We start from the raw sequence: 18,261 nt of genomic DNA on the forward strand, positions 1-18,261 counted from the left end.
TCTGACAGCCGGGCAACCGAACTGAGCCCTTCAACTCCGCTGATGAAGATCAAGAACTTAGGGAGACTAGTTCAGACACTGACAGCTAAATTACACAAGCGAACCAAACCACATCAAGCTCATCTCAGGTTTCAGTAGCACTTGAATCCAAGAAGACCCAAAATCACAGAAGATGCTTACAACAACTGCTTTAGTCACATGATGCGTGGCTTGCTATACAGTTACTAGGTTTATTTGAAGCTAATTAATATACTGTTACTAGGAAAATCTTGGGCTGCTTAAAAGATGATACATCTCCTAGCAAGATCATTTTAATGAGATGATTTTAAGGATTCTTTAGAGACAGATAGACAGATTGCAGGATTTCTGCCTGCCTGAGAAAAAAATGCAGGTTTTTATTTCCCAATTATACAGGTTCCACCTGAAACATTCAGACTAGGGTTTCAGGACCTGGTAGTTTATGGCTCCCTGTAGACTCTGCAAAGCCTGCTGGACCGACCCTTGCTCAGTCCATCCTGACACCCCACAAACATCGCTGTAAAGTGAACTGGACCCTTGACCTCTGATAAAGAACCAGACTGTGGAGAATGACTGTTGTCCCCACACGTATCCTTGGGGTAGGAAACATCACCAGCATGACAAATTAAGACTAAACCAACCTCAACTGAAACAAATTTAATTTTGAAAAGATGAAGACCAAGACCTTAGCACAGAGTGGATTCATTTTTTTGTGGTACTTATCTGGTTCTCAGAAGAGCTTAGAGTTCCCGACTCACTTTACGGATGGTGCTTGAAGCATTCAAGATGCCCAGGTTTCCTTCCAGTTTGTTTTTGTGAGGGTGGCGGAGAAGGGGGAGGCACTGATGGAGATGTGAGTTTATCATTTGCACATGTAATGACTCTCAGTGTTGTTGTTAGAGATCAGCCATGGGCTGGTCAACCATCTCCCTAGGGTCTCCAAGGTTGCAGAGGGCAGCCGCTGCAACAGGTCAGGAGGACAGAGCTGTAGATAACCATGCTTCAGGTTTGAGCACTGGTGTGGTTACTGAGAATATGGGCCTTGCAGGGACTTCTGTGGCACATGAAACGTGCTATTTCTGGATCCTTGGCTGATCCTTGCCTTTAAACCACATCCAGTCCTGCCAATGACTGCACTGCATGGAAACAGTCCCTTGTGCAATAGCAAATTGCTAATCGGAGTGAAGACAACAGGTGCCTCAGGAACCATGTTAAGGTTCAGAGTTACTGAATGCCTTCTTTTCTTCGGTCTTCACTGATAAAGCCGTCCCTCACGCATCCCATACCCTGGAGGCAAGGGGGAAGGTCTGGAGAGAAGAAGATTTTCCCTTAGTTGAGGAGGACCGGGTCAGAGACCACTTGGCCAAGCTGGACATTCATAAATCCATGGGCCCTGACGGGATGCACCCGCGAGTGCTGAGAGAGCTGGCAGATGTTATCGCTAGACCACTCTCCATTGTCTTTGCAAGGTCATGGGGAACAGGAGAGGTGCCTGAGGACTGGAGGAAGGCTGACATCACTCCAATCTTCAAAAAAGGCAAGAAGGAGGACCCAGGGAACTACAGGCCGGTTAGTCTCACCTCTGTCCCTGGGAAGGTAATGGAGCGACTCATTCTGGATGTCGTCTCCAAACACATAGAGGAACAGGAAGTTATTGGAAGTGGTCAGCATGGATTTACCAAGGGCAAATCATGCCTGACCAATCTGATAGCTTTCTATGATGTTATAACGGGTTGGCTGGATGAGGGGAGAGCCGTAGATGTCATCTACCTTGACCTTAGCAAGGCTTTTGACACTGTCTCCCATAACATCCTCATTAGGAAGCTGAGGAAGTATGGACTAGACGAGGTGACAGTGAGGTGGATCGAGAGCTGGCTGAGTGACAGAACCCAGAGGGTTGTGATCAGTGGCACAGAGTCCAGTTGGAGGCCTGTAACGAGTGGTGTCCCTCAGGGGTCAATACTTGGACCAATTTTGTTCAATATATTCATTAATGACCTAGATGAGGGGACAGAGTGTATCCTCAGCAAGTTTGCTGATGATACCAAGCTGGGAGGGATGGCCGACACTCCAGAGGGCCGTGCTGCCATCCAGCGTGACCTGGACAGGCTGGAGAGCTGGGCAGAGAAGAACCTAATGAGGTTCAACAAAAGCAAGTGTAGGGTCCTGCACCTGGGAAGGAAGAATGCCAAACACCAGTATGTGTTAGGGGTGGACATGCTGGGAAGCAGCTCTGAGGAGAAGGACCTGGGGGTCCTGGTAGACAGCAAATTATCCATGAGCCAGCAGTGTGCCCTTGTCGCCAAGAAGGCCAATGGCATCCTGGGCTGCATAGGGAAGACTGTGGCCAGTAGGTCGAGGGAGGTCATTCTCCCCCTCTACTCTGCACTGGTGAGGCCACAACTGGAGTACTGTGTCCAGTTTTGGGTTCCCCAGTTCAAGAGGGACAGGGAACTACTGGAGCGAGTCCAGCGTGGGGCAACCAAGATGATTATGGGACTGGAGCATCTCCCTTATGAGGAAAGGCTGAAAGAGCTGGGACTCTTTAGCCTGGAGAAGGTTGAGGGGGGACCTGATTAATGTTTACAAGTATCTAAAGGGTGGGTTTAAGGAGGACGGAGCCAGGCTCTTTTCAATGGTTCCCAGCGACAGGACAAGGGGCAATGGGCACAAGTTGGAACATAGGAAGTTCTGTTCAAATACACAGAAAAACTTCTTTACAGTGAGGGTGACAGAGCACTGGAACAGGCTGCCCAGGGAGGTTGTGGAGTCCCCTTCTCTGGAGATTTTCAAGACCCACCTGGATGCAGCCCTGAGGGATGTGCTTTAGGCAATCCTGCTCTAGCAGGGGAGTTGGACTAGATGATCTCTAGAGGTCCCTTCCAACTCTGAAGCTTCCGTGATTCCGTGATTCCGTGATCTGATCTTGGCAGATGCTGGGCCCTGTCTTCAAGTATTGAGACCCATCTTCTCCTGACATCTGTGCAGGCTATGTATACGTAGCCCTCCATAATGGTCTTTGTTCAAATCACCGTGCATGAATGTTGCAATTACTATGCAGTCTACCATCCAGAAATTACTAAGTGCTTCAAGCTAACTATTATCCAGGGCTGCTGGCCCTGATGCCTCCTGTCCTGCCCATGGAGGAAGAAGCCATGGTGTCTAAAGGAGGAACGCATTACAAGAGGTAATGCATTACAAGAGATTTTTAACATCATCTGTGGGATGCCAAGCTTACCATTGCTTTCAGTTGCAGTTCACAGGCTGTTTCTGAGGTGCGACTTAGTAAAGCAAGGAAAGCAGATTCAGAGATGTTATAGTGCATTTGAAGGAAATCAGTTTTCTACTGGGACGTGAAATTCCTAGGGAAAGTCATAAGAAGCTGTAAATTAAAAAAAAGATTGAAAAGCAGGAGCCCAGCATGATGTCTTCTCACAGATTTACTTGTTTTCATGTGAGTCATTTCCTAAGCAGTTCTTAACACGCTGCAATTTCATTGCAGCCTCCTCAGACTCCTTTTGGGGATCACGACGCTTAGTGTGAGGTGCAAGAAGAGCAATTTCAAGCCTGGGTCTTTGCAGTTTGTCTTTACAGTGCTGAAGATGAACCTTAGTTTTTATGGTGCATTTATACGCTGGGAACTGGGGGGCTTTCCAGCCAGATGATTCCACTCTCTCTCTCTCCTTCTGTATTTCCTTCCTGTGCTGGTTCTCATGGAGAGGAAACCAGGCAGTCAGAGATCTAAGGAAATAGGTGTGATCTCACCTGGCTCTGAACAGCCAGAGATCAGGACCAGGACTGGGAGACGTGCTACAGAACATCCCGCCTCACAGTCTAGACACAAGCTCCGTTATCTATCTCCAAAACAGAGATAACGGCAGTGCACCATCACACAGTGGTTCACAAGGTTACCTGCATTCCAGCCCATGGAGTGCTCTGTTTCTATGGTCACGAGGACCATTCACATACCCAAGACATGGTATTTTTTAGAGTTACTCAGGAGCAAATATTTTTCTCCAGAATACCTGATCTGTACACAGAAAACATTTTTTTTCTATTTAGAGCAAATCAGTAAGGTCTGCAAAGGAGTTCTGATGTCATGTTGCCAATGGGCTAGTGAGCTCATTGTAGAAAAAAATAGCACTAAAACAATCATTTGGAAGACAGCCTTCCTCTAGCGATTAACAGCAAGTAACTGTGTGCCTGCTATTGGCCAAGAGCTACTGTCTCAAGACGTTTCACGTAGTTCAGTTTAATCTCATTTCTTAATCTTTTATTATGACTCAGCTTACACGACGGTAGCTCATCCTGTGGCTGAGATTTTAGTTCTACTGGTTTGCAAAGGCTCATTTGATAGCTTAAAAGATGGGAAAAAATATGTGCGAATGTAAGGAATGACTGGTATCATAAAACCACTGGTAGAATTGCAAATTACTGCATGTATATGTCTATATCATTATGTATCCAAAAAGCTGGGGAACAGAGGCTGCATAATACATACAGCACTAATATGGACACTTTGGAAAGAAATGATGCCCTGAAGAACTGCAGCTAGAGAAGATTGGTGCTTAGATCATGATTAAACTATTTAAATACTGGTCTGGCAAATCTGAGCTGGCTCGATTCATATTTGTGCTAAAATCTTCCATTTTTCTGGCAGGGTAAGGTGGGCTTTGGGTTTCAAAAAGTTACATTTACACTCTGTGTGAGGCCCCTTTCAAAAAGCCTTAGCATAAAAAAGAATCCTGTTTGCCTGTGCTTAACTTCAAGGATGCTGGGAAATCCAACTTTACTCAAGAGGATGTTTTGTTTTCACCACACCGAACAAGCTCAGGAAAGGCAGCACCAGAGCTTTGGTGGAGGACAAGGTCCACTCCGATCATCATTTCTTTCATTCAGTGTAATGAAAGTTAATACCTTCAAACAACTGATTTAATGATTATTATCCTTAATTACTAATGTGTAAAACACAAGAAAACTCCCGAAATGCCTTTTTAAAGGTTTCTGTTCCACAAGTTGACAGAATACTATAATCTGCAAGCCACCAGCGTGCTGGAAACAAATTTTCTTCCCTGGTCTCAGACTATACCAGCTCATTACTCGTGTGACACTGCGCTGCACTCTTTTGACCTGGGTTAAATAGGAATGAATGGACTACCTGCAGGACTGAAAGGTTTCAGCCTACGTTGCCAGTGTCTGACATCCTTTTACATTTTCTCATGGAAAAGCCCCACCAATATCAATGGGATTTTTCCCTGCTCATGAAGTTAGATAGACAGGTATCTCCACTGTTTAGCGTCTGTATTATAGTCCTCAGGAGCTCAGATATGGAACAAAGCCTTGTTGTGCTAGGTATTGTAAAAATGATAGTAGCGGTTCTTATCCCAACAAGAGATATGGAAGTCTCAATGCATATAAGGACCTGCTGGTCCCACCTGATTGCACACTCACAACCCTTGACATGGAACAGGCTACCTGGAGAGAGCTCCCAGGCATTCTTGCTTCCCCTTTTTTGAAGCATTTCTGCATACTGTACCTGGTACCTGCCATTTCTCGTCTTGGAGCTCGAAGGAAATCCATCTATTTCTAGGTCAATCAGATTTTCCACTTCCTAGAGGAGAAAGAGGAAGAAAGAAAGAGGTGTTGCTGCTGGCCGACTGTTTATCGCCTGGTTTATTATTGATTAGGTCTCTAATAGAGTTCCAAAGGGAATTTATATCCCCTTGGTGCAAATGGGGAGCAAAGGTGCAAACCGTTTAAGACCAAAATGCTGCATCTTCCCACATTCAGTTTCCATCTGTGGACAACTAGCTCTGTATACTCTTATAAGACCATGGCCTTTACTATCGTTTTACAACCTTTCCTTCTGAAACAAGGAGTAATATTTAACATACTAAAAAGCCCATGAACAGCAAGAGGCAGATTATCATCAGGACGGGTCCAGCCATGGTAACTACAGCATTTCAGGTACTGATCTCACTTAAACCATCAAGGCCAGAGAATTTCTGCTCAAACCAGTAGAAATTGTCTCTGGTTTTATACTAATATACCTGAGAACTAAACTTGTCCCATAGACAGCAGAGGAACATCAGGTCTTTTCCAAGTGCAAAAGCTGCACTGATTCAGTTAGAAGCGTGGTTCTTACACCACAGCAATAATAGTTTGTTAGAAGTTTAATCTATAGCAGTAAAGAAGTTTAAGTTCACTAATTACTCTCCAACTTATATGACAGCATATGCACAAAGATTTGCACAAAATTAACCAAAATCATTTTAGCACATTGATGTTAAATTGATACAGCATCTATGGTTAGAAAGAACCACAGGTCTGGAATGTTTTTGCTGGGAATTACAAACTCAGGATAAAAATCTCACTGTGTCATGAAAAGTGCTGTAGGAAGATAGGATATCCCTGCTCACTAATTCTTTTTGCTAATCTTGCAAAAGAAAATAAAGCTTCACACTGTCCCTGCTGATTTCACAGAAATACTGCAATATGGCAATGTGGAAATGGGTGTAGATACCCAAATCTAAGTTCACCTGAGTCCAGGGGTTTAAATTTGGACTCAGCTTCAGAGTCAAGGCTATAATTGTACTTCTCTTCATCATTTTATTATCCTAAGCAATTACAAGCTCCTCTATAAATTTTCTCATCCCTCTGCTGATGAATGTACTGTCAATAGGATCTTAAATCCATATTTGAATTCCTGTTGACAAAACCCCGCATCCATATGAAGCTGTGCTGAAGTTCGTAGTGTTTCATACAGGAGATTCCATCCACAAAGATATCTAGGTGCTCTCTTTCTGCTTATTGCAAAGAAACAGGATATAAAATACACTGAAAGTCTAAGCATAGAGTCCCAATAGAATCTCACTTGAATGTTTAAAGGTTAACATCACCAGAAATGGCAAAGTTGAGGTAAAAATACGAATCCTTGAAAAGAAATTTGGAATTATGCCCATACTACCCCAACTTAAATAATATTAAAAAGGCAATGCTACAAATGACAGGTGAAAACCAATTATCAGAACAATCCCATTTACAGCTAAAAGTAGAAGAGAATTCCTGAGATACAAGCAGAGCTGTGAAGCAGTGACCCAGTTCTGCTCCCACTGAAGCCGGCTGCAGCTTTGATGTTGACTTCAGCAAGGAAGGCAAGCCTAGGCCCTGTCTGGAAATACTCACATCTGGGATTTCGTCGATAACAAGATCGAAGCCTCCTACTCCGGAAATGAGGAACAAAACCAGGAAGCAGAGCAGATGCTTCATTTTCTTCCCGCTTGTCTCCTGAGAACAGCCTGCATAGGTACTAGACACAAGATCTTTCCTTCTCTGAGACAAGTTCAAGGAAACAGCTCAGGGTTATGCGGTTTTTTGAACAAAGTTTTGAAACGCTGACTTTGTTTAGGCCATAGGTAAATATTTGCCTTGCAACGTAAGTCTGAGCTGTGGTGCCTGAGCAAGGGTTATCCAAATAGTGTCTTCACTCGCCTCTGCCCTTGATAACAGCTCAGGCTTGGATAGGCTCACTTCTTGCTTTTCTAGCTTCCCATGATGTTTGACTAATTTCCTGCTAGGCACAGACCTTGGAGTATCCAAAACTTCAAAAGATCAAAGCAAGAACTCACTCCTAACTTGTTTGTTTATAGTAAATGAGGTGAAGACTGGTTCTCAGAGCGATGGAGGCAGCAACGTTGTGCTTCTCCAAGGGTCCTCCCACCCAGCCATCTCACAGGGGTTGGCAGAGATCTTTGAGCTGGATCCTGACCCACACAAATACCCTTCCTTTTTCCACTCTTGCTGGGAAAGGATCATAGCTGGTGGTGGGATGGGTGTAGTTTTCCAAAGTTATTCACTTGAAAACATCTGATGGTATTTTCAGATGCGTGTTGTATGGCTCCTGGATGCTTTTGAAACTGTGTTGGCCTCCCTGCCTCTTTGGGTACTTCAAGAGATTGGATAGAATAAGACATCAAAGCAACAAGGGGAAAAGAGGGAGGAAGCAGGTTTCCAGCAAAAGGAGCTGGGGTACCCCTTCCACTCCTCTGGGAAGAAAAATTTACAGACGTCTGAGCAACCTCAGTGGAAAAGACAGAATTACTGTGTGGACCCAGCGACAAAACAGAAGACAAGACTATATTATGTTGTAATATATTATATTAATTAGGTAATTATATATTATATATATTATATAATATAATTATATATTAATTAGGGCAACGGAGCTGGTGAGAGGTCTGGAGCACAAGTCTTATGAGGAGCGGCTGAGGGAGCTGGGGTTGTTCAGCCTGGAGAAAAGGAGACTGAGGGGAGACTTTATCGCTCTCTACAGCTCCCTGAAAGGAGGGGGTAGTGATGGGGATTGGTCTCTTCTCCCAAGGAACAGGCAATAGGACAAGAGGAAACTGCCTCAAGTTGCGCCAGGAGAGAGTTAGACTGGATATTGGGAAACTTTTTTACACTGAAAGGGTTATTAAGCATTGGAACAGGCTGCCCAGGGAAGTGGGTCTCCCCTCAGCCTCCTTTTCTTCAGGCTGAACAATCCCAGCTCCCTCAGCCACTCCTCATGAGACTTGTGCTCCTGACCCCTCACCAGCTTCATTGCCCTTCTCTGGACAACGTCTTTCCTGTAGTGAGGGGCCCAAAACTGAACATATTATTCAAGGTGTGGCCTCACCAGTGCTGAGTACAGGGGACAATCACTGCCCTAGTCCTGCTGGCCACACTATTCCTGATACAGGCCAGGATGCTGCTGGCCTTCTTGGCCACCTGGGCACACTGCTGGCTCATATTCAACCAGCTGTCGACCAAAGTACCATAATGAGGGATGGGATTACCCTACTGTACATCTTTGTCTCCCTTTCAGCCCACGGTGCCTGACTCAATTTAATTACCTGCTGCACCATAGAATGGGATGATTCTTGCCCTTGCTGGGTCTAATTTATGCCACATACAATATAGGGAGTCCAGTCAGAGAGCTCAGAGGAGGACACCAGGTCTGGGGACATCTACGCTTCATCAGATGTCTCCTACCTCCTGGAGTGAGCTGCTCTGCATTTATCACCATTGTAGGCTTTTTGAGTAGATGGGGATCTCACCGTTAAGATCCCAGGCACTCTGCTTCAAACAGGAGGTTGGCTTAAAGATCTGTGGTACGTAAAACATCCAGGTTGGCTTTAAATCATGTAGTCAAGGGACTGACAATCATCTAAGGATATACCTTGGATTCAGTGTTTACTCAGCCTCTTTGGTGGATTTTGCTCAGTGCTGTGTGCCTGTAGTCCTAGCAGTATTTAAGTTAGCTACCCTAAAGTTAGCTTAGGAACACCTCCGTGAGTGTGGTTGGCGCTATGGCTATAACAGAGCTTATCCAGGACTGCAAGAGCAGCGAGCATGGGGTACCCAGTCTTTGCTGTGTTGACAGTATCTACTATAGCTTCAATTTTCCATCTAAGCTGAGTTCTGTTCACACATGCGCACCCAGCTCACAGTGACCAGTTCTTTCTCATCAGAAACATAAAGCTTAAAATAGCTCTTCTGGAAGTATCTTGGACCCTGGACTGGGAAGATAATCACTACTGCTCTGAAGAGATTAAAAAGTCCCTTTAGGACAGAATTTAATTTAAACTTTAATTTTGTAACACCTTATTTCGGTCCTCTCATAAACACCAAATGTGGCTTAATTTTTTTCGGTAAAAATAACAAGATTGGGAAATCAGTGTGACCACTAGATGGCACGAACTGCTTAAATATATTCTCCAAAAGAATCCAAAAAGATGAAATAGCTCAAGGAGAAGGTACAGAAAATATATGTAAGGAGCAAGTGCTGAGGATGCTTAGAGCCCTAGCATTTGCTCTTAGGTTAGGTGAACTTCCCCAGAATTTCATGAGAAGGACAGGATCTCAGGAAGATGTTTTGTGGTATGTGTCTGTTGGGCTGTTCATGTCTAGTTCTCTCTCTGTGGCTGGGACTCCTCTGGAAGGAAGTTTTCATGGACTGTCCTCACTGAAGCATCTGGAGTTACTCCTGGGCAGAGTCTGATCCTTGGAATAACTGAATTGCGTTATCTTGACTTGCACCTGGGGAGAAATGCTCACAATTTCTGTCTCTTATGGGGCAGTCAGTTTCCCCTTCTCAAACTGAATTCCTTATCTGAAAATTTCCAGTGATCCAGGTAAGAACAGGGTCTACCTTCAAGGTGAGACACTTGCCTGGAGTGCCTACTGCCCTGACATTCATTGCACTACACACCAACCATTCTGGAAAACTACATTTGGACATACCAAGCATGGTTTCTTGTTGCTTCAATTTTAATCTCTTTGTACTGCCATTCAAGAGAGCCATTTGAGGTATCAGGACCTGGCAACCTGCCTGTCTGAACAGATGATGCCTTCAAAGCGTGTTTCACCAAAGCCCCCCAGAAAGACTCAGACATCCCTTTGGCAAAGAGTTTGGGCATGTTTAAAATTTTCATCCTGAATCAGAACAATACCAGATTTTGAAGTTCTAAAATGCTCTGCTGGGCTAATGGCAATGGAGAGATCAGCAGTGATGGGGACCCCAGTGCTTGCTGGATCAAGCACTGGCTGGATGGGCAGTCCCAAAGAGTGGTGGTCAATGGAGTTAAATCCAGCTGGCGGCTGGTCACAAGTGGTGTCCCTCAGGGCTCGGTGTTGGGACCATTTCTGTTTAACATCTTTATTGATGACCTTGATAAGGACACAGAGTGTATCATCAGCAAGTTTGCAGATGACACGAAGCTAAGCGGGAGTGCTGATCTACATGAGGATAGGGAGGCTCTACAGAGAGACTTGGATAGATTGGACCGATGGGCCAATGCTAACGGTATGTGCTTCAACAAGGCCAAGTGCCAGGTCCTGCACTTGGGCCACAACAACCCCATGCATCGCTACAGGCTTGGGGCAGTGTGGCTGGAGAGCTGCCTGGCAGAAAAGGAGCTGGGGGTTCTAATTGACAAGCGGCTGAACATGAGCCAGCAGTGTGCCCAGGTGGCCAAGAGGGCCAATGGCATCCTGGCTTGTATTAGAAATAGTGTGACCAGCAGAAGGAGGGAGGTGACTGTCCCCCTGTACTCAGCACTGGTGAGGCCACACCTTGAGTATTGTGTCCGGTTTTGGGCACCCCAATATGAGAGAGATATCGAGGTGCTGGAGCGAGTGCAGAGGAGGGCAACAAAGCTGGTGAAGGGCCTGGAGAATAAATCTTATGAGGAGCGATTGAAGGAGCTGGGACTGTTTAGTTTGAGGAAGAGGACGCTGAGGGGAGACTTCATCACTCTCTACAACTACTTGAAAGGACATTGTAGAGAGGTTGGTGCTGGTCTCTTCTCACAGGTAATTAGCGATAGAACAAGAGGGAATGGCTTCAAGCTGCAGCAGGGTAGGTTTAGGCTGGACATTAGGAAAAAATTCTTCACGGAAAGAGTGGTCAGACACTGGAATAGGCTGCCCAGGGAGGTGGTGGAGTCACCATCCCTGGATGTGTTTAAGACTCGTTTAGATGTGGTGTTAAGGGATGTGGTGTAAGGGAGAACTTTGTAGAGTGGAGTTGATGGTTGGACTCGATGATCCCCAGGGTCTTTTCCAACCTAAAAGATTCTGTGATTCTATGATTCTATGAAAAGACCATTAGGTCCTATCCAGATGTTTCAGAGGAGATTGATTAGATTAAGACCTGCAAGAAAATATTTAATGCAATTCCCTGAACTTCATTGTAATAAATTTTACCTCTGGACATTTATCTATGTCTGTGCCTGTGTAACACTTTGGGACTCTTGCCAATTGCTTGATCAAATTGCGGGCTTTGAATGCCGCTAAATTCTACGGTTTGTTAGTGCTTTGGGTAGATTTAGTTCCCGGTTCAGACACTTCTAGTTGGGCATTTAATGTAGGTGCCTCTGCGCATGAAATGGGTGTCTGGTGTTTCATTCTTCTACCTACTTACAAAGAAGTGTAAATCTTTAATTTATGAATCCATGAAGCCATGGCAGCAATGTTTTGACCAATTGCAGCTCTGATCTTTTTCCCTCAGCTTCAGTCTGGAGTCTGGAAAACCCCTGCTCTTGAGCTAGAAGGTGCCAACATTTTCTTGAGCTTCAACATTCCCCACAGGGTTTATTTAACTCACACAGTGAAAAATGAAGAAGACTAGTCCTACCCATGAGCCTTGCATGGAAAAACGGAGGGATGCAGATGTGTGAAGGCAAAGCATCACCAAGGTGCATGTGTTTGTATGTCAACACAGAGAGATTCCTTGACATAACACGATCCGCTCCAGGTGAAATGTGTGTGGAAGCTCAGCTGTTAGATCATGCCTCTCCCCAATGTCTCTGCTCATGCTGGCCGCAGGCGTGCCAGGCAATTTTAATTTGCTGAGCTTCCACCCAAAGAACAGCTGCTCATCTTGCTAAGCCAGCAAAAGTCAGCATCAAACATGTCTAATGTGAACACACCTGAGTAATTGCTTATCTCAGTCTCCAACGGCATCTCCAGAACAGTGCCTGCCATGTTCCCCTCAAAATCAGGAGACCTGATTCCAAGGAGGGGGAAGAGGGGATAATGTGAGCAATCACGACCCCAGGCTTAATCTTCACTCTCTGAGCCTAACTGCATCTGAACCACGTTAAAACACACCTTGGTCTTATTTAGCTACATGCTGTGTCCTTATGTGCCCTTGCTGAGGACAGCGTGAGCGGAATTGGCTGCTCCTAATCACTTTGGGAAGGGCAGTGCTTTTCCCAGCTCATTCTTTCATGCCTGTTGGCTATCCCGTACCTGCTCTAGGGTCCTGTTTTGGTCTGAATCTCTTCCTTTCACCGTATGTGCTTAGAATCAGCTTTATTGCAATATCTTTGCACTGTCTTGCTGTTTTGATTTACTCCGGCCCTCAGCTCCTCACCTGTGCAATGGGAGAAACCGAGAGCCTGTAGAAAAAAGCGCTGATCAGGAGGAAAGTGCAATAGCTGGTGAGATGTGGATGTTTCTCCAAATGCCTCCTGACTGCCTAATGGTTATTTCAAACTGTCAAACATCTCCCCATCCTACCCAGACATTACTCATACCTCTAGGGTTAGCAGGGTAGTTTTGACTTCTTTTTATAGGTACCTTGGTTTCCTCAAGGTTTTCCAAAACAATAGGAAAAACATCCTATATGTATTGTTTAAAATGCCAGTTTCCAGCATTTCTAAGCACACACTGGAGAGCTGCAAGATTTTTATTCAGTCATGGCCCCTAGTTAGTGAAACACGGCCACAGCAGGTTGAGGAGCAGCCCATCCTAACACCAGCAGCGAGAGCACAGGAGGCTGCAACCCCACTTCATCTGGAGCTCAGGAGTGTTCTCCTTCTTCTGTGTCTGAGCTGGACAAGACATATAGAAGCTGGAATAAAGTGGACCCAGCTGAAAAATGCTTCACACCATTTTTTTGTGTGTCCTTAAACCAGGTCTCAGCCTGAACCATTGCTTTGAAGTCTTTCTTGAACCCCAATTGCATTGTTGATTCCATCTCCCTTTGAAATGGTGAGGAGCTGAGGGTATTGCCTTGACTGTCTTTTGGCAGGGACCAGATCAGCACAGCCACCATTTGGGGTGCTTCTGGGGGCCTGAAGCATCTCACCCGAGCCTCCCACCAGCTTTCTCCCACCATCTTCTCCTCTCCAGCTACATAAGTCCTTTGTCATTCCCCTGCAGTGCTGCCCAGTTCTGCATCTCCCATCGGGGATGTGGCCACTCCAAAGGCCCTTGTTCCTACCAGTGGTGGAGTGGTCCCAGTGGGGAAAGGGCTGGCCAGGCTTTTGATTCCTTCCTTCCTGCTGGCAATGCCAGACATGGTATAGCCACAGCCCAAGCCTGGGCGACCAATTTGTTAAAGGGGAGTTCCAAACGCGTTGACCTTGCTGTCCCTTCTCTTTACCCCATCTCCAGCTCCCTTCATCCCTTTTGTATGGGGAGCATGCACGTTTCTGCTCCTCCATTACACACACCAGATTTTGAGGACATAATGCTCTCAGGACATAAGCCTTTAGCGGACACATGATTTCAGGTGGGGGCACATGTGTTTGTCCAGAAGGAGAAACTCCAGTGGACTAAGAGTGTGTTTATATATCCCAGCAAGGCTGGAGAGACATTGAGCCACTCACCAGACTGTCACTGCCATGGACTGGAGGTGAAGCAAAACAGCTTCAGTTCCTGACCACCCAGAGTTGGAAAGGAAAAAGAAAATACAAGTTTGTGTGTGCAGCACCCAGGACCTGCAAAAAAAAAAAAAAAAAAAAAAAAAGAACAAAAAGAGAGGAAATTTGCGTCTGCTGGATTTAAGAAGTTACTGCTGGCATAAAAAAATGAAGTAGTAAATGCGTATGATTTGGGGTTAGGTGAGCACTGCAGATGCGAGTTCCTGGGGATGAGCCATGCCCGGTCCGTGCCAGCTGGCAGAGCCGAGCCTGGGAGAATGTCCCTGGAAGCCCAGTAGAGGGGATCCAGCTTTCGGGGCTGGTCGGGGAGGAGAGGGCTCTGCCTCTGGGAAAGGGAGGGAAGAGCAGGAGGCTCACCCGAGCTTTGCTCAGCTGAGAAACAGAGTCCAGATGACAACAAGAAGGGGTGAAAGTATGGGTCTCGGCCATCTTTGCTGATGGGGAGCAGGTGGCCGCCCAACAGGGTGCCAAGGCGAGTGTGTGGAGGGAGCCCTGCCCTGCCCCAGAATGGCGGGCCCGGGGCAGCTTTCACAGGGCTCTCCAGACCAGGGTGTAGGAGAAGGTGTCCCTTCAGAGAGACTGAAACCGGTGGGTCTTACCCCTCCTGGGTAAAGCCCCAGCCTTGAAGCTTGTCCCAGAGGGGTAGGTGAGAGCACGCTTTTTCATATAGACTGTGGCATAAGCCATAGCTGACCCCATGAGGAGACACCCTGGCAGCCCAGCCTCTCCTTCCAGCTCCTGCTGGCACTGGGCACCAGCCCGTCAGGTGGACACTGTGGCAGCGGCCATCTTAGGCCCTGCCCCAGTGCCCAGCCAGGTGGAGGAAATGTCTCCTCAGTCCCGAGGGCCACCACAGGGCTGGGGTGCTGCTGGTGCCAGAACGACACATGGCATCACCTCAGGGACCTCCAACACCACCCCTCCCTGCCACACGAGGCGAGATGCGGGCTGAGGGCAGTGTTGAGAGGAGCATGGTGGTGATTTATGCGTGGCGACCCATAGGACCCCTGGATGACAGGAGTAGCTGCAAGATGGAAACCCCGCAAGGATCCCCTGGCAGCTCGGGAAGCCGCTCTGAGTGGAAAAGGGGCTGGTCCTGAGCTGGGAAGGAGGAGAAGAGGGTGGGTCGTCTCGCCTCCTGTCAGCCTCCTCGCAGCCAGTCCGGCAGCACAGGCAGCAGCCGCGGGCAGCCAGGCTTTCCTCTCACCTGCCGGGCAGGGAGCCCCGGCCAGCGCTCCCCCTCCACCATGATCCTTTGGCTGTGGCTCTGCTGGGGCTTCTCCACCTCGGCGGGGCAGCCCGACTCGGAGCTGATGGCGAGGTACCTGGAAGAGAAGCTGATGGCAGACTACAGCATCATGGAGCAAGTAGGTTTTAAGGCGGTGGTTGTTTGGGAGCATCTGGTGGCCGGGGCTGGCTTGTCCTGGTGGCTGGGGCTGGCTTGTCCCCTCTTAACCATCAGTACTGACAGGCAGGGCAGTCTGCTAAAACTGGATCCCTGCAGCATGCCCATAGCTGCGGTGGCAGTTTAGCTCCATGGGAGGCTGCTACTAATGAGCAAGGCAGTTATTGGAGGTGCTAAGCCAGGAGACCACCGGCACCCCCCCGGGATGGGTGCTACTACCAGGGGACGGGTCCAAAGCTGACATCCCCATAGCTGTGCTAACGAGGCATTTCGCAGGGACAAGGGAGTTAACGCAGCGTCCTGGCCACGTGCCAGGCTGAGTAATTCAGAGTATTTCAGGCTCAGGGGAAAGTTTTTCTGCCTATGGTCTCAGTCTTGATTTTTAACTCCTGCTGGATGAAACGAGCCACCTAAGTTTCAGCTTGTAAAATGCTTCTTGACCAGAGGAGAAAAAAAAAAAATATTCTGCAAGTGAGGGCTGTTATGTTGTGTCATTGTACGGCTTCGGATTTTCTGGGGAAATAGGGCTGAAAGGGCAATGAATGTTTTGCAAGTTAGCAAGAAAGTTTGGGTGATGGTTTGTGAGGCTGTGATTTAAAAGGTTGAGCTTCAGATCCGTGCTCATATCCTTCAGGTCCATAATAGATACCCTGGGTGACTTTGGGTCACTTAGGCATCAATCAGTTATTTAAATTTGATGAGATCTGAGAGGCTCTGTAATATCTGAGACACCCATGTGGGACTGGCAGATACAATGCAGGACTTATGGAAGACCTCTGTCTTGCTGGAGGCCAGGTGGGATACCCTAGCGCGTCTAAAATGTCAGTGTATGCCTGTATTTGGCATCTTCTGCCATACAGTAAGTGGGAAGAGTGAGACTCTTCATATGTATCTGTACCCATCACAGAACTGGTCATTCAGTCTCTCATCCCACCTAGAATGGGAAGAACCTCTGTCTCTCCAGAAGTGCCCATGTCTCTCCGCTATGAGGAGGTCAGCAACTTTGTTGTCGATCTTGATTTCTGCGAACACATATTCCTTGATGGAAAATTCAGCTGCAAAGCAACGTTGTCTTGCAGACGCACCTGACCAAGTGGGAGAGAATATCTGCACCACTGTTCTGCCAGTGGTAAGATATCTGGGAACATTCACTCACCTGCTTTAGGGGGAAAAATAAGTTGCAAAGCTCAAGCAACTGGCTCACAGTGCTGAAATAACCTGGTAGATCTTGCTTGAGGCAAATGAGGGTGTTTTCACAGGAGCTGTGTTGCTGGCAGATCAGTAGCAGCAGTAACTTCCAACAGAAAAGCAGTGATGTATAAACAGAGGCGGTGACCTAGTCCCCTGGGACAGCCAGATCTAGAAGAGGACATCTGTCCATCCTCACTGAACACATGATCCAGGTTAAGAATAGGCAGGTGCTTCCCCAGATCAAGATACTGTGATAAATCTCTCTAACAGATTCAGGAGAGTGTAGAGGGTTGTGTTTAACTGTAACACCCTGGGAGGATCTTCCACCCACAAAGGCAAGTACAGACACAGGTCTTTGCAGGAAGGTGGTATTTGCAATGAGCGTGGATTACATGTTGAGTTATCCAATGATTGACCGCTCTGCTAAGATATTTGGGAAGGTTGCTAGTTATTACCATTGCACTAGAGGTTGTTTTTCTGGACAGCTCTTTTCAGGTCGTTGGGTTGCTGCTGCCCAGCTTATTCTCTGTATACCACGCTAAGACTAGCAGATGGCAACAGCCATGGGGTCATTACTAGCCATTATTGGGCTCTAATGAGTGCTTTGGAAGGACTTAAAGGTTGATGGGAACTTGGAAATCGTTTCATTAGATGATGCTAGTGAAGCTGGATGGTTCAAAACACTCCGATGGACTGATCGGTATCATAAGAAGGAGAAGAGAAAGCTCTGGGGAGACCTTATAGCAGCTCCAGTATCTGAAGGGGACCTACAAGAAAGATGAAGAGGGACTTTTTTTAAGGGCATGTAGTGATAGGATAAGGGATAATGGCTTTAAACTGGAAGAGGGGAGATTTAGATTTGCTATTAGGAAGAAACTTTTCACTCTGAGGGTGGTGTGGCACTGGCCCCGGTTGCCCAGAGAAGCTGTGGATGCCCCATCCCTGGAGGTGTTCTAGGCCAGGCTGGATGGAGCTTTGAGCAACCTGGTCTAGTGGAAGGTGTCCCGGCTTAGGGCAGGGGGGTTGGAACAAGGTGATCTTTAAGGTTCCTTCCAACCTAAACCATTCTATGATTCTCTGATAAACCTGTAGCAGTCCTTTGGCAGCAGTCATGAAGTCCTAGCAAACAGAATACTGTTATCTGGTGATCTTTAGTTCCCCACTGATGTCTACTGGTTATCGTCAAGACTTTAGAAGGTATTTTTTGAAGGAGCCAAGTCATACAAAGCCTTCTTATGCAAATAAGCAAGCAAACAAAATGGGTGTGATGGGGAAAAGTAAAACCAGTAACTAAATTTCCAGTTTTCGACAATTAGTCAGTAAAAACCATTGTGACCGTTCCATAGAGGACGATGGACGGATTTGTTTCAAAAAGTAATCCTTTAGTACAAAAAGTACCAAGGAGCACTGATCTCTCATCCCTGCCTCTGCTTC

At 46.7% G+C, this 18,261-nt stretch overlaps 2 protein-coding genes across 2 annotated transcripts in view; one reads left to right on the plus strand and one right to left on the minus strand.

Moving 5' to 3' along the window:
• The window catches only part of ITIH2 (inter-alpha-trypsin inhibitor heavy chain 2), a 33,000-nt gene extending 25,620 nt beyond the window's left edge, over positions 1–7,380 (minus strand). Inside the window, exons 1-2 of the mRNA XM_063323655.1 lie at positions 7,204–7,380; positions 5,555–5,629 (exon numbers count right to left, since the gene is read on the minus strand). Of these exons, the coding sequence (XP_063179725.1) occupies positions 5,555–5,629; positions 7,204–7,287 (159 nt within the window). The 5' untranslated portion in view covers positions 7,288–7,380. The remainder of the gene's footprint in view (positions 1–5,554; positions 5,630–7,203) is intronic.
• Positions 7,381–15,382: 8,002 nt separating this feature from the next.
• ITIH5 (inter-alpha-trypsin inhibitor heavy chain 5) overlaps positions 15,383–18,261 on the plus strand; it is a 48,470-nt gene continuing 45,591 nt past the window's right edge. Inside the window, exon 1 of the mRNA XM_063323664.1 lies at positions 15,383–15,598. Within this exon, the coding sequence (XP_063179734.1) occupies positions 15,479–15,598 (120 nt within the window). The 5' untranslated portion in view covers positions 15,383–15,478. The remainder of the gene's footprint in view (positions 15,599–18,261) is intronic.

This window comes from Chroicocephalus ridibundus, chromosome 1 (assembly GCF_963924245.1).
Source record: "Chroicocephalus ridibundus chromosome 1, bChrRid1.1, whole genome shotgun sequence".
In the NCBI taxonomy this organism is placed as follows: Eukaryota; Metazoa; Chordata; class Aves; order Charadriiformes; family Laridae; genus Chroicocephalus; species Chroicocephalus ridibundus.